This window comes from Mytilus edulis, chromosome 6, assembly GCF_963676685.1.
Source record: "Mytilus edulis chromosome 6, xbMytEdul2.2, whole genome shotgun sequence".
NCBI lineage: Eukaryota > Metazoa > Mollusca > Bivalvia > Mytilida > Mytilidae > Mytilus > Mytilus edulis.
Window position 1 is genome coordinate 1,014,037 of NC_092349.1, and position 12,526 is coordinate 1,026,562.

The window sequence follows — 12,526 nt, forward strand, 5'->3', positions numbered from 1 at the left end:
AAACGAAAAAACAAGTCTTTATTAAGGAAGATACATGTCGTATTTATTGACCACGTGATAAAGGAAACAAATCAACAGTTCGTATAATTAGTTTCTGTTTAAGAATGTCTGTTTCTCCTGGAACATGATTTCTTCCTTTGAGGCTTTTCGGTTGTTGTCATTGGCGTTTTGGTTGTTGTCAATGGCTCTGCACATTTATTTCCTGTACCAGACGTGCAAAAGTAAGGAACATCGCATTCATTCGGTATTATATCCGTGGGTTGTGCATCTGATAACAATTTTAAAATGTCTTAAAAAACATTTGTACATGTTATTTTATTATAAAAAAAAAATATCTGATACATTTATACTGACATTTTCAAAATTAAAAGCAAAATGCAGAATCCTAGGTCATTCAAATTAGAATTTGGAACATCATGTTCACAACAAACATGAAGTCCAACAGTCTCACTATACAATACATCCACCACAAAGTAGCATTTTGACCACTGCAACCAATGGAATCAAAAGTCTTTTTTTTGGCATTTTTTTATTTAAATTGACCAACTTGGGACACTATAATAGAACTAAACACAGCTGTCATACAAGTATGTGTGTGTGTGAGGGGAGAGTAGCTAGCAATAAAGCCGGTTATACCCTTAGTATATGTTTATTCTGTGTTTTTTTTTTTAAATCTGAACATCACTGTACATCTTACTTCATACTTTTGGATATTTCACAAAACATGTCCTGAATTGCTCCTGTTAATTTTTTATATGTCAAAGTCAGGTACCTGATGAGTTATAGACCTTTGTCTCAAATGTTATAATTTCAATTTAACATAACATAGGTTTGCTTAGTCTAATGTTAAGCTTCGTCTTTTACTATACAATAGCTGTGGTTTTTTTACCTTCTATTTTAATGAATCGTTCTAAAATCAATTTAACTTTTCATTGTGTAATTTAAATTATTATTTTCTTACCGACCGGTTGAGCTGCAACAAATAAAGTAACAATTAATGGTGCGTATAGTATTCCGGTGTACAAACGAATACAATTGTACCTCATCAATATGCACCAAGTAAATATGAATAAGAAGATGTAGTTACAATGTGTAAAAAGTAAACCTTTATAGACGACACCCTGGATCACACCGAACAGCAAGCTATAAAGGGCCACAGCATGACTACATGTAGTGTACAACACATCAAACAGGACAACTTTTAAATACAGGTGAGTGAATACAAATGCAGCGGGCTGAAACGGTTTACAAAAAACATTTAATTCAAAAAGTAAAATATGTTTTGTATACTGAAACTGCTTTATTATGCTAAAAGACACGTGTACATTGATTTCATTCAAAAGTAAATTCGTTAGGCAGTGATTGTTAACACGATACCTCTAGTTACTACTACAGAACAGCATAAAAGCATGGGAAAATCCTGATGAAAGAAAATGTGAGCTGTGTGGATGTGAGTGAACGGAAACAAGTATAACTAAAATATCAAACTTCAATTCAAATTCAAAAAGTGGAAAGTTTATCAAAATTGTCAAAATCAAACGGTATCAATTCACGGAACCAGTAAACAAAACCTTCCAAATTCCTTACTTGTTACAGGTAGGTTTCGAAGAAAATGGTGGGTTAAACCTGGTTTCGTAGCTAGCTACATTCCCACACAAGAAATTTGAATACCGTGAATGTAATTTTAAAGTTTAATAAACAAAAAGAATTGCATGGAAAATAGAAACATATAAATAAATGATCTATACAATGTGTATTTTACATGTGCGACATGATTCTGTGTTTTATATAAACACATTCTGTAAACTTCGGCAATAAAACACGAAAATTCATTACATGTGCAAGGAAAGGGATTATTGAATGAAATACATTTTGTCGATTATATGTAAAGGTTTTGTAAAAAATAATGTAAAAAAGAGGAAAGTTTGTTACGACTTAAATCCCCTGTAAAATACACTATTGGTAATACAAACAGTAGATAGAAATTAACATCAAAGTAACCAACATAATTTGCAACAAGTGTCAAAGGTTGGGTGTAAATTTCGGGATAAAATGTATTTGCGCTTGCTGTGAAACAGGCGAGCCTCGCTTTTCGTCCTATTTCAAAGACTTACACAAATACATTTGATATTTTCCGACAATGCATATATTATATAAACAGACGCAAAACGAGTTACTGGTGTGTACGTATAGCCATCGATATATATTTATCAAATGTTATTGTAATCCTTGTACCTGTGATAACTAATAACATCACTGCGTCAATACCACTGCTGGTGGACGTTTCGTCCATAAAGGTATCACCAGCACAGTAGTCAGCACTTCAGAGTTGACATAAATATCAAGTGTATAAAACACATGAGCCGTATTGTAACAACTTTTTTGAATTTTTGTGTCCTCAATGCTCTTTAACTCTGTACTTGTTTGGCTTCCTAACTTTATTGATCTGAGTGTCACTAATGAGTCGTATGTAGACGAAACGTGTGTCTGGTGTATCAAATTACAAGCCTGGTATCTTTGATAACTATTCTAACACAAGGACATATATGATGTACATACCAATGGCAATCAAATACTTTGTTGTGGCTTCAGAGCAAAGGTTGCACAAAACAGTTTCATTGAAAGCTCCTGAAGGCAGTGGAGTTATTACTTTTGCATCTGTAATCAGTCATGAAAAGTTATCAATAATTTCTACAGGCATATTATATCTTAAACAATATTGTATACATGGCATCGTTTTATATCAAATGTTTTCCAAATTGTTTAAACTTGTAAATCTTCACCCCTCAATTCGCATCATTGAAATTCTTAGTACATGTACTTCAATATTGTTCATGTTTTCGTAATAAATTTGCACACACAAAAATTCAAAGCCATATCTGTTTACTTATATTTGTCTAGTAGCTGTCAGCTTAAGGATAACAATAGAAGTACCACTGAATGTCACTGCTAACATAAAAATGATTATGTTTTATTATCTCCTATTAACTTTATTCAATGTACTAATTTCATTTTCTCCCTACTACTACGCATACGTTATATAAAAGAAAAAAAACGTTAGAACCATACAGAAAAAATGTTCCTATCCCATATAAAAGTAGCACATATTCATTTGGCCTTTTGAACATGTTGAACTCAAACTAATATAGTTTTGGTACGTTTATTTGAATTTGTTATCGTTGATAAGTTTATCCCATATTTCTTTGTCCTTTTGAAATTTTGATGTTAGATTAGAACAGTCATTACAGTGATACGTGAATTGTTTAAAGGTATCAAACATATTTAAATGTCGATGTACTCAAACCAATATGGATTTGGTACGTTTATTTGAATTTGTTATCAATACAGATCATGTATCAGCCATAAAAGTAAGTCCTTTTCTATCTTTTCTTTAACTGTTTTAAATTTTGATTTTGTTCAAAACACTCAGGATTTCCTAAGAGATCACCTAAGCTTTATTTAGAAAAAAACTTTTCTAAATTACGGGTCCTCAATGATCTTCAACTTTGTACTTTATTTGGCCTTTTTTGTTTTATTAATATAGAGTCACTGATGTGTCTTTTGAATACGAAAAGCGAATCTGGCGTACAAATGTCAATCCAGGTATATATGATGAGTTTTTGTATCATTAAAGCAGGTATCAATTCGTCTTCAATGAATCTAAAGGACTATGGGTAATCTCATTGTTCGTATACAAAAATGAAAATTAGGTTAAGTGTTTGTTAGAATTTCTATGGTTTATCACGAGTTAAACCAATCACAACGTTCTGACGACGTTTTTCGAAATATTGACTAGAATGCCTTAGATTCTGAAACGGTGAACTTGTATCTATACTTTAACTTACTTCCTTTGCCACCAACTGTAAAGTTGTTTTCCCCAGGAGTAAAGTCTATAGTAAAACATTCAAATTTTCCTGCATGATTCCTTCAAATACAAGGTACTCCGGTATTAATAAAGTATATATGGGAAGCAATGGAAGGAACAACATTGAAATATGTCTCCTTGCAAAATGAGGTTAAACAAGCTCATCTTATTGGTTTGGAAATAGTATTTTATGTGAACAAACTTGTTTGTATGTATGCGGGTCAAATGTCAATGACATATGGTGTAGCATTCTTGTTTTTTATATACCAATATGGAGTTATTTTCTTTCAGAACGACAGGTCTTTCTTTTTCAGAATCAACCCGGACGATACCATGTTTCATTGAAATATGCTCAAAGGCATAAAATAATGACCTGTGTGAGGTCATTATTTTCCTTGATAAACATGCAATCTATGATTTACTTCAAAACTTAATTCGTCTAACAGTTTTTTGTTGCAGATTTGGAAATTTATTTTTTAAAGTTCAATCGATGATAGGTGTAAAAGAAACCGTCATTGTAGTCCCGCATTTTAATTTTAGAAACAAATAACGTGAAGTGTTGTTAATTTATCGCTACAATAAAGAAATGTTATCATATCTGTCAGATAAATTTTAATGTAGACTTTCATAAAATAAATCCAGATTTAACATATTCGTGTGTAAGATTTTGAAAATCTTATTAAGTCAAACTGAATAGGTTGATTGATTTTTGGTTGCTTGCTTAACGTCCAGTGGCAAATATTTCATGCATGTTCAGAACGATACACACTGAATAGGAAATCATACTGTGACCTACATGTATTTATATTCGTCTTCGTGTCAGTTCTTAACTTTTTAACATTTATGTATACCTTTTACTCTATCAAATGATCAACTAATAAGATAATCTTATATTCTATTGAATAACATTAACACGAAAGGGTCGGGTGCGGACTAGATGGTATATAATTATATCCTGATGATCTTTTAATAAAATTGTATTGCTATTCAATCTTTCTGAATTTTTCATTCGATTCAAGTAAAATTGTTAAAAAAATAACCACTTTTCCGAGATAGAAAAAACATAACAAATAGAAAAAAAACCATACCCATCCCCCTTTTCTATAAGCTAAGTGGTACAATAAATTACCTACAATGTGTCTTGTATTTGTCATACACCGTTATCGGATGGTAACAATACAATTTTGTCTTACTTTATGCAGTTACAGTAATATTTTTATTGTGTATGGATAATAATTTTTAAAAGGTTTATATCTAAATTATTTAGTGAGTTTTATTTCACATTCTAAATTAGCCGCAGGGCGTATTAAAACCTGAACGCATTAGAAAGGAATATCCCACTTAAGTGTTGTCGGTAAAATATGATACTAAATTTTACAAATCTTAATAAAATTAATATTTTGTTGACGGTATATAAGTCAGATAATGCATATTTGAAGGTTTTTCTTGTCGTAGAACACACCTCGGGGTGTCAGGATTGTACAAAGAAAGACCTCACCCCGGTCGGTCTTTCATTTGATCAATCCTGACACCCCTCGGTGTGTTCTACGACAAGAAAAAACTTAAAATATGCATTATCTATAACAAATTGGCTTTACGACCACGTGATTGAAACATGTGAAAGGGTATTCCATGTTGAGTTTTTATGACGACCACGTGAATAAAAAGGTATTCCATGTTCAGTTTCTTTTTCAATTATATGGACAACATGTTTCTATTTATAAATTGAAAGTCAGCATTTGAAAAACGTATAAAATATAATGTAAAATACACAGACAGAGCATTGAGGTCAATTTCCATGATACACAAAATACATTATGTAATATACAAATAGTAAGTTATATGGACCTGTTAGATTGAACTGGTCCTCGACCTCAGTTCATGTTCTATCAAGTCCTGCTTAGAAGATGGGTATATATTCATTATTTACATCATTTAGAAAAGTGTTACTCCAGTTTCTTTTAACTTCTATTTTCCAACAAACCTGATAACATAAAACTGATCTGTAATTTGATAACAGGTAGTTGGAGTACCTTCTGTGGTAAGTGTCATTCCGTCAGATTCAAAGGTCCAAAATACAGACAGTGCAGGGGGTGACCCTCCGTATAATACAAACGTTTTATCGACCCACTCATCTGGAAACTTACATGGAAACTCAGTCTTGCCTGTAAAAATATCATTTACAATTTTACAATATCAAAAAATAAAACCAAAATAGATAGGATATTTTATTTTGTACGTTTGAATTGCTAACTGGTTATATCTTGTAGTCCAAATTCTCTTTCATTTCTATGTAAAATTACTACTATTAAATGTAGAAGAAATCTTAACGATGGACAGATACATAGCATTGCATAAGACCCTTTATTACAATTTTGAATACAAAAATACGGTAGTCCACGTTAACGTATGGTACAAATAATTTACATGATTAACGGTTAATGAAATATCTTGAAAAATTAAAAAAAAAACCATTACAACATTGTTTATACTATGGCGTAGTGTTTTTTTTCTCGTGTAATGAGCTCCTTTTGCTATTATAACATGAGTAATACAATGATGGTATCTTTACCAAGTAAATTACACTTTAAAACAACACATGTACTACCAGTAACAATAGAAGTAAATACATAGAAAGAATTAATAATATTTAATGAATGACTGTAATACATGTTCTGTCTATAAATAAATAACTTCAAAAATGTTGGTTATTTTAAAGTATGCACCACATTTTCTATGTTATTTCGAAAAGACAGAATAAAGGCAACAGCAGTATACCGCTGTTCGAACAAATATTAAAGTAATTTCTATTAATTTAATGCTAAATTCCATCTTAAACCGGAGGAAAACCATGAAAAGAACTTTCATAATGTCAAAAAAATGGTAAAAATGAAAAACAAGTATGTCCATCAGCTGATAAAAAAAAAACGATTGCAGCCAATCAGAAGACGCGTTACATCCAAAATTAAATTATTGCTTCATTTCACTGATACCAGTAATATACGAACACTTTGAGTAGGGCAAGAGCCGTTTTTTTTGTTAAAGATTCCGATTCTCATCATGTATGACAATTGTAGAATGAACACGAAAAGGAAGTTTTGACTGTAAGATCTCTTCCACACATTGTTTAGAAACAAACAATTAAAACTCAACGCATCATTGTAAATGGTCAAGACAGTTATCACTGTGAAATGAAATCAATACTAGTATTTTATTTATTATATATATATAAGGCATACACACTCTTACCTCAAACTACCAGTACAGCACCAACATATAACAATGTGGCAACGAATTTCATCACGCAGTAATGACAAATGATTGGAATTTGTTAAGATATGACAAGTTTAAAACTTTCTGTAAAACTGAAGCATTAACTATTGTATATGTATATATGGATATATTAACAATGTACAACGTCGGCAGTTTGTTATCACGTAGGCAGAAATGTTTGAAATAGGCCGTTTAGACTATTTATAGATTTTATCATGCAGATGTGTCCTTTTATTAGGACGATTTGTTATTTATATTGTAGAAAAGTACATGTCATATTGCGTCGGCAGTTTTTTATCACGTAGGCAGAAGTGCTGGAAACAGGCCGTTTAGACTATATATAGATTCCATCATGCATATATGTTCTTTAATTTGGTTATCTGGTTATTTATATTCTAGAAAAGTACATTTCATTATGTGTCGACAGATGATAATTAACATAAAGGGCTTCTCCAAGCGTCTCTTATACAGAAATTAAGAAATAAAATAAATTGTTTAATCGCAGGACAATTCCTCATTGCATTTAGTATTTTTTCCCTTTATATATGTTTTTTTTTTATCCAACGCACCCATAGGTTTGAAAGTTGTTTTCAATTGAGACTTGTTTTCATTTTTTCGTTTAGGCTTGTATCATATTTTCCCTCCGGTTTATATGATCCGTTCATCCTATATTGACTCTTAAAATTCAAGAGTCTATCTTACATTGAGGGTAAATTGTATGGCCTTCCAAATACCGGTTCGATCCCTTACATCACTGAAGAGACATTTATTGTCGACATCCGGATCTGGTGTACAAAACAAATATTGACACCTTATGTTTGTGGCATAACATCTTGGCTCCAAGTTTATTGTTTTCTATTTAGTATCTAAAATGTATATTAAGATCCATTTTGTTACATCTTATGATCAATTTTATTTGGCAACCGCCAATGGTAGTCAGCAGAGTTAAAGAACATCAGTTGTTCGATCTGTTAGTCAAATGCGTTTTGTTTAAATATACTTTTTCACTTTTTTTTGGTCTTTTGGAAAATGTTGTTTGTGCTGTATTTAAACCCTTCTACAACGAAATTAGTTTTACATGTACACGTATAAAAATTGCGGTTTTTATCCAACGCAAACATAGGTTTAAACATAGTTTTCAATTTAGACTTGCATGTATAAATAAACATGTATATTGCACAAATGCCATGCTTTTCAAAATACAACACAAAAATATGGATGAAATGCCAAACCTTCCTATACTATTAAAAGAACCATTGTATCAAATGATGAACCTCCTCAGGTTTTTGATTATGTGATTGCTTGGCCGCAAGTATTCAACTTTGTAAAATATATTTTTGTAATTTAGGTATTACATGGAAGGTAACGGACTAGTGGTCATTGTAGAACATAGTTTGACTGATAATTTTGAATAATACAATAATGTATGAGTGAATTTTAAATCCTATAAATCTGTAAGACGCAGTATAATAAACTGGATATAACCTTTTGATATTGCCAAAGTAACTTCATTTTTTTTTACATTTTGTTCTATATACTTTGTTTAACAATATGATAGGTGATCCAACAATACTTTACGTATGACAGGTATACGATATTTAAAGAAAGCTTTTTTGTAATGTAACGAGATATTTAAAATACTGTTGGTTGGTTTAATTTACTAGAAATTATGAAAACAAAAATCCGATATGATTGACATGTCGTTAAGAAAACACCTAGTATCAAAAGTTTATATCCATGCGTAGTCTTGAAACAACAATAAACAATTGAAAGCTCATCGCATAGTCGTCAACGGTTAAGACCAATATCATTGTAAGAAGAAATTCACTATTTGTATTTCCTTCAAGGTTAACACAGCTACTTTTGCATAGGTACTATTTCTGTACAAAAAATATGTAGTACTGTAAATTTACTTTTAATATTCAGTACTATTTTGTTACTTTAAAACTATTGTAATATTTAGGTACCTGTATTTTACAGTACGTGATTTGTACTTGAAAATTAGGTAGTACAGATTTTTTGTTACAACCGTTACATTTTCAGCATTTTGAAAGTTTTTCTATTTCAAATCTCTTAAAATTATGATTTTCAAACATGGAAAATTGTATTATTCATGTTATTTCTGTACCAACATATTTAGTACAAATCAAGTACTTCAAAATACAAGTACCTACATATTACAATAATTTTAAAGTAAAGAAATAGTACTAAATATTAAAAGTAAATTTCCAGTACTACATATTTTTAGTACAGAAATAGTACCTATGCAAAAGTAGCTGTGTATACACTCTTACCTTCAACCTGACAAATCACCACTGCAGCACCAATATATAACAACGTAGCAACGAATTTCATCGCAGGATGATAGAGAATGTATTGGTTATTATTCTAATGACCAGTTCAAGTAAGTTGTTCTGTTAAAATGAGACATTAACTACTCAATATATATGTATTAACAACGTGCACATATGCTTTTTAACTTTGTATTTGTTTGATTTACATCTATTTTGATATGAGCGTCACTGATGAGTCTAATGTAGAGGAAACGTGCGTCTGGCGTACTAAATTATAATTCTGGTACCTTTGATAACTATTTAGCAGTCTTTTGATCACGTATAACAGTGTGTGAAAAAGATTTTTATCGATATCATCATGTATATGTCTCATTTAACCTAAAAGACATGTTATTTACATTATAGACAACAATTATGATGATCAATCGTACACAGCTGGTGTTGGGGATGGTTTGATCTCTAAAATTTCAAAGAAGACAAAATACCTTTATATAGATTGTATTGCTATAAATAATCCGATTGTTACGGAATAACGTCCCCGCAGTATTGAATACATCCAATATCAAACAAATGTAATGGAAGGTCACAGAAACTGCTCAGATACGCAATAGCTTATGAGGTCTTAAAGCTAAACATGGAAAATAAACAAAAAACCTTTGCATTATGAAAATTTATGAGTTTGAATGTCCCTCTTTTAATTCACATAGTTTGGGGTTGGGGTAAGACTGGCTGCAAGTTTTGTTATCCTACATTGAGTTATGTCTGATTATAGAAACACATAAGAGGTTTACATCCTAAATATATTTTGAATTTTCATACAAATAAAAGGTTATAAATCATACAGTATAGTCATTCGTGGGAGCAAAAAACTCATCTTATACTTTGGTTCGGCAAATGCGCATTTCGTCTACATAAGATTCATGAGTTACACTCTAATGAAACAGTCTGAAGGCTAACTCAAATATGAAGTGGTAGAGCATTACAAACAGAAAATTTTAAAATGTAAACGGTTTCATGGTATCCATGTCATTGGAACCATAGTTAAATGGCAATTTGAATATCAGGGGAAAACAAGACAGATAAAATCAAGATTAGAACATCATATAGAATAACTGAGAAAGGATGACAAATGTTGTATAGTTTTGTTTTTTTTATTGAATTACATAATTTCATGTACACTACAGTCACTATGGATTTTGCCCGGGCCACTATCCCATTCGTCATCTGAATGTTAAGAAACTAACAATCAATCAATATTGCTGCAACAACACTCATGATATTGTCTGATAAAATGCAGTTAAAAACATTATGTTAAGGCATATGCCTTTATCTTACTTCCTATACATTTCTAGGAATATGATTGGTTAAAAGCAACCGCGTGGAGACCGTGTATATATTCCATATTAGGTTAGTTGGGAGGCGGGGCTTATTTCAACACGCGGTTAGTAGTGGGTGTTGAGGAAAAATCTGTAAAGGTAATTACAACAGACAATGATATCATGATGTTGAAAGATTGAAATAAATTAATAAAACACATTTCAAGCTAACAAATAGTTATTGTTGGCATTTGTTTTCGTATAGGCCAATGGAAGTAGGTTCTTAATACTAACGATATTGAAGAGTTGGTTACTTTTATAGGCCACTAGTCTATTCGATCTCGCCCCATATGTATCGTATTAGGTCACTAGCACACTATGTAACTAATAATACCTGTTTATCAATATTTTTCAAATTCAGTTACAAGGGGAAAAAAAGGGGGGGGGGGGGGGGGGGGGGGGGGGGGTCCTGGAAAATTCTATGAGAATTTGGTTTTCCATCCTACATTGACTTTTTGATGTGGACAGATATTTGATATGAATGGAATAAATCAAACATTAATTTCATTGTCATAATTTATCCTGACAATCAGGCTGAAGAGTGAAAAAGCAATGTATAAAGTATTTCGACATGTTCGCCATTCACGGGGCATACCAATATATATATAAGTGCCTAGGATATCAACGTAAGAGTAGATTGTATTCTTTACTTGCTCCACGGCCGGGGCTGGAATTTGTACTTTTTCACTCCATACTTCTACGACAACACCGCCTAGCATTGCGCAGACGCCTCATCCCCTCCTCTAATCATAGCTCATTAAAATTCAGCTTTCGTTTCAGGAGGTGTTACCTTCTCGTAGGAATTAAACAAGGACACCTAGACATAATACACAAAGTAGTTTTAAGTGTGCAGAAATGATCATCTACTTATCCCATCAGTATAATGAGTTTAAAAGTCTCATTGGCATTTTCTCTTCTTTTTTTATAAATGTACTGTTCATTAATCAATTTAGTTCAAACAGTTTATATTATTACATTGGTTGCAATAAATTACATTATTACATTGGTTGCAATGAATTACATTGATTTCCCAGTTAAATAAAAACCTATAATTTCACATGTGAAATAAACGTGGTTATTTCACTCTCTGACGTCATACAACAATAGGCGTTGTCAAGACGTCGGTAACGTCGGATCAAAACAAATTGTCAATGCGTAGGAAAAAGATATAGTTCCTTACATTTTCTACATTAATTTCATAAAAAAAAAGCCATTTGCCAATGTAATAAAAAGAATAACTAATCGCCGTATTTGAATATCAAAAATAAGACAACTTGTGACCGAACGCGTTTTCTTATTTTTGATATTCAAATACGGCGATTAGTTATACTATAATTGATATCCCAGTTAAAAAAAAACCGATAATTTCACATGTGAAATAAACGTGGTTATTTCACTCTCTGACGTCATACAACAATAGGCGTTGTCGAGACGTCGATAACGTCGGATCAAAACAAATTGTAAATGCGTAGCAAAAACATATAGTCCCTTACATTTTCTACATTAATTTCATAAAAAAAACCATTTGATAATGTAATAAAAAGTATAACTAATCGCCGTATTTGAATATCAAAAATAAGACAACTTGTGACCGAACGCCGCTTTGGATTAAACTCGTGATCCATGTGTCGTTCAGTCACGCGTTGTCTTATTTTTTGATATTCAAATACGGCGATTAGTTATACTATAATTATTGAATATTATAATAATGAAAGTAC

General features: G+C 31.5%; 1 protein-coding gene across 2 annotated transcripts; it reads right to left on the reverse strand.

The window, feature by feature from the left end:
* LOC139526891 (uncharacterized) lies at window positions 1-9,547 on the reverse strand. 2 transcript variants are annotated; one of them, XM_071322037.1, is made up of 6 exons: window positions 9,433-9,547; window positions 5,850-6,030; window positions 3,846-3,925; window positions 2,560-2,658; window positions 962-973; window positions 1-268 (listed from the first exon to the last, which is right to left on the reverse strand). In XM_071322037.1, exons 1-6 carry the CDS (start codon window positions 9,491-9,493, stop codon window positions 99-101), a joined length of 603 nt encoding a protein of 200 aa, XP_071178138.1. In that variant the 5' UTR covers window positions 9,494-9,547; the 3' UTR covers window positions 1-98. The 2 variants fall into 2 exon arrangements, with proteins under 2 accessions (XP_071178138.1, XP_071178139.1); XM_071322038.1 differs by lacking the exon at window positions 962-973.
* Between the last annotated feature and the right edge of the window lie 2,979 nt (window positions 9,548-12,526).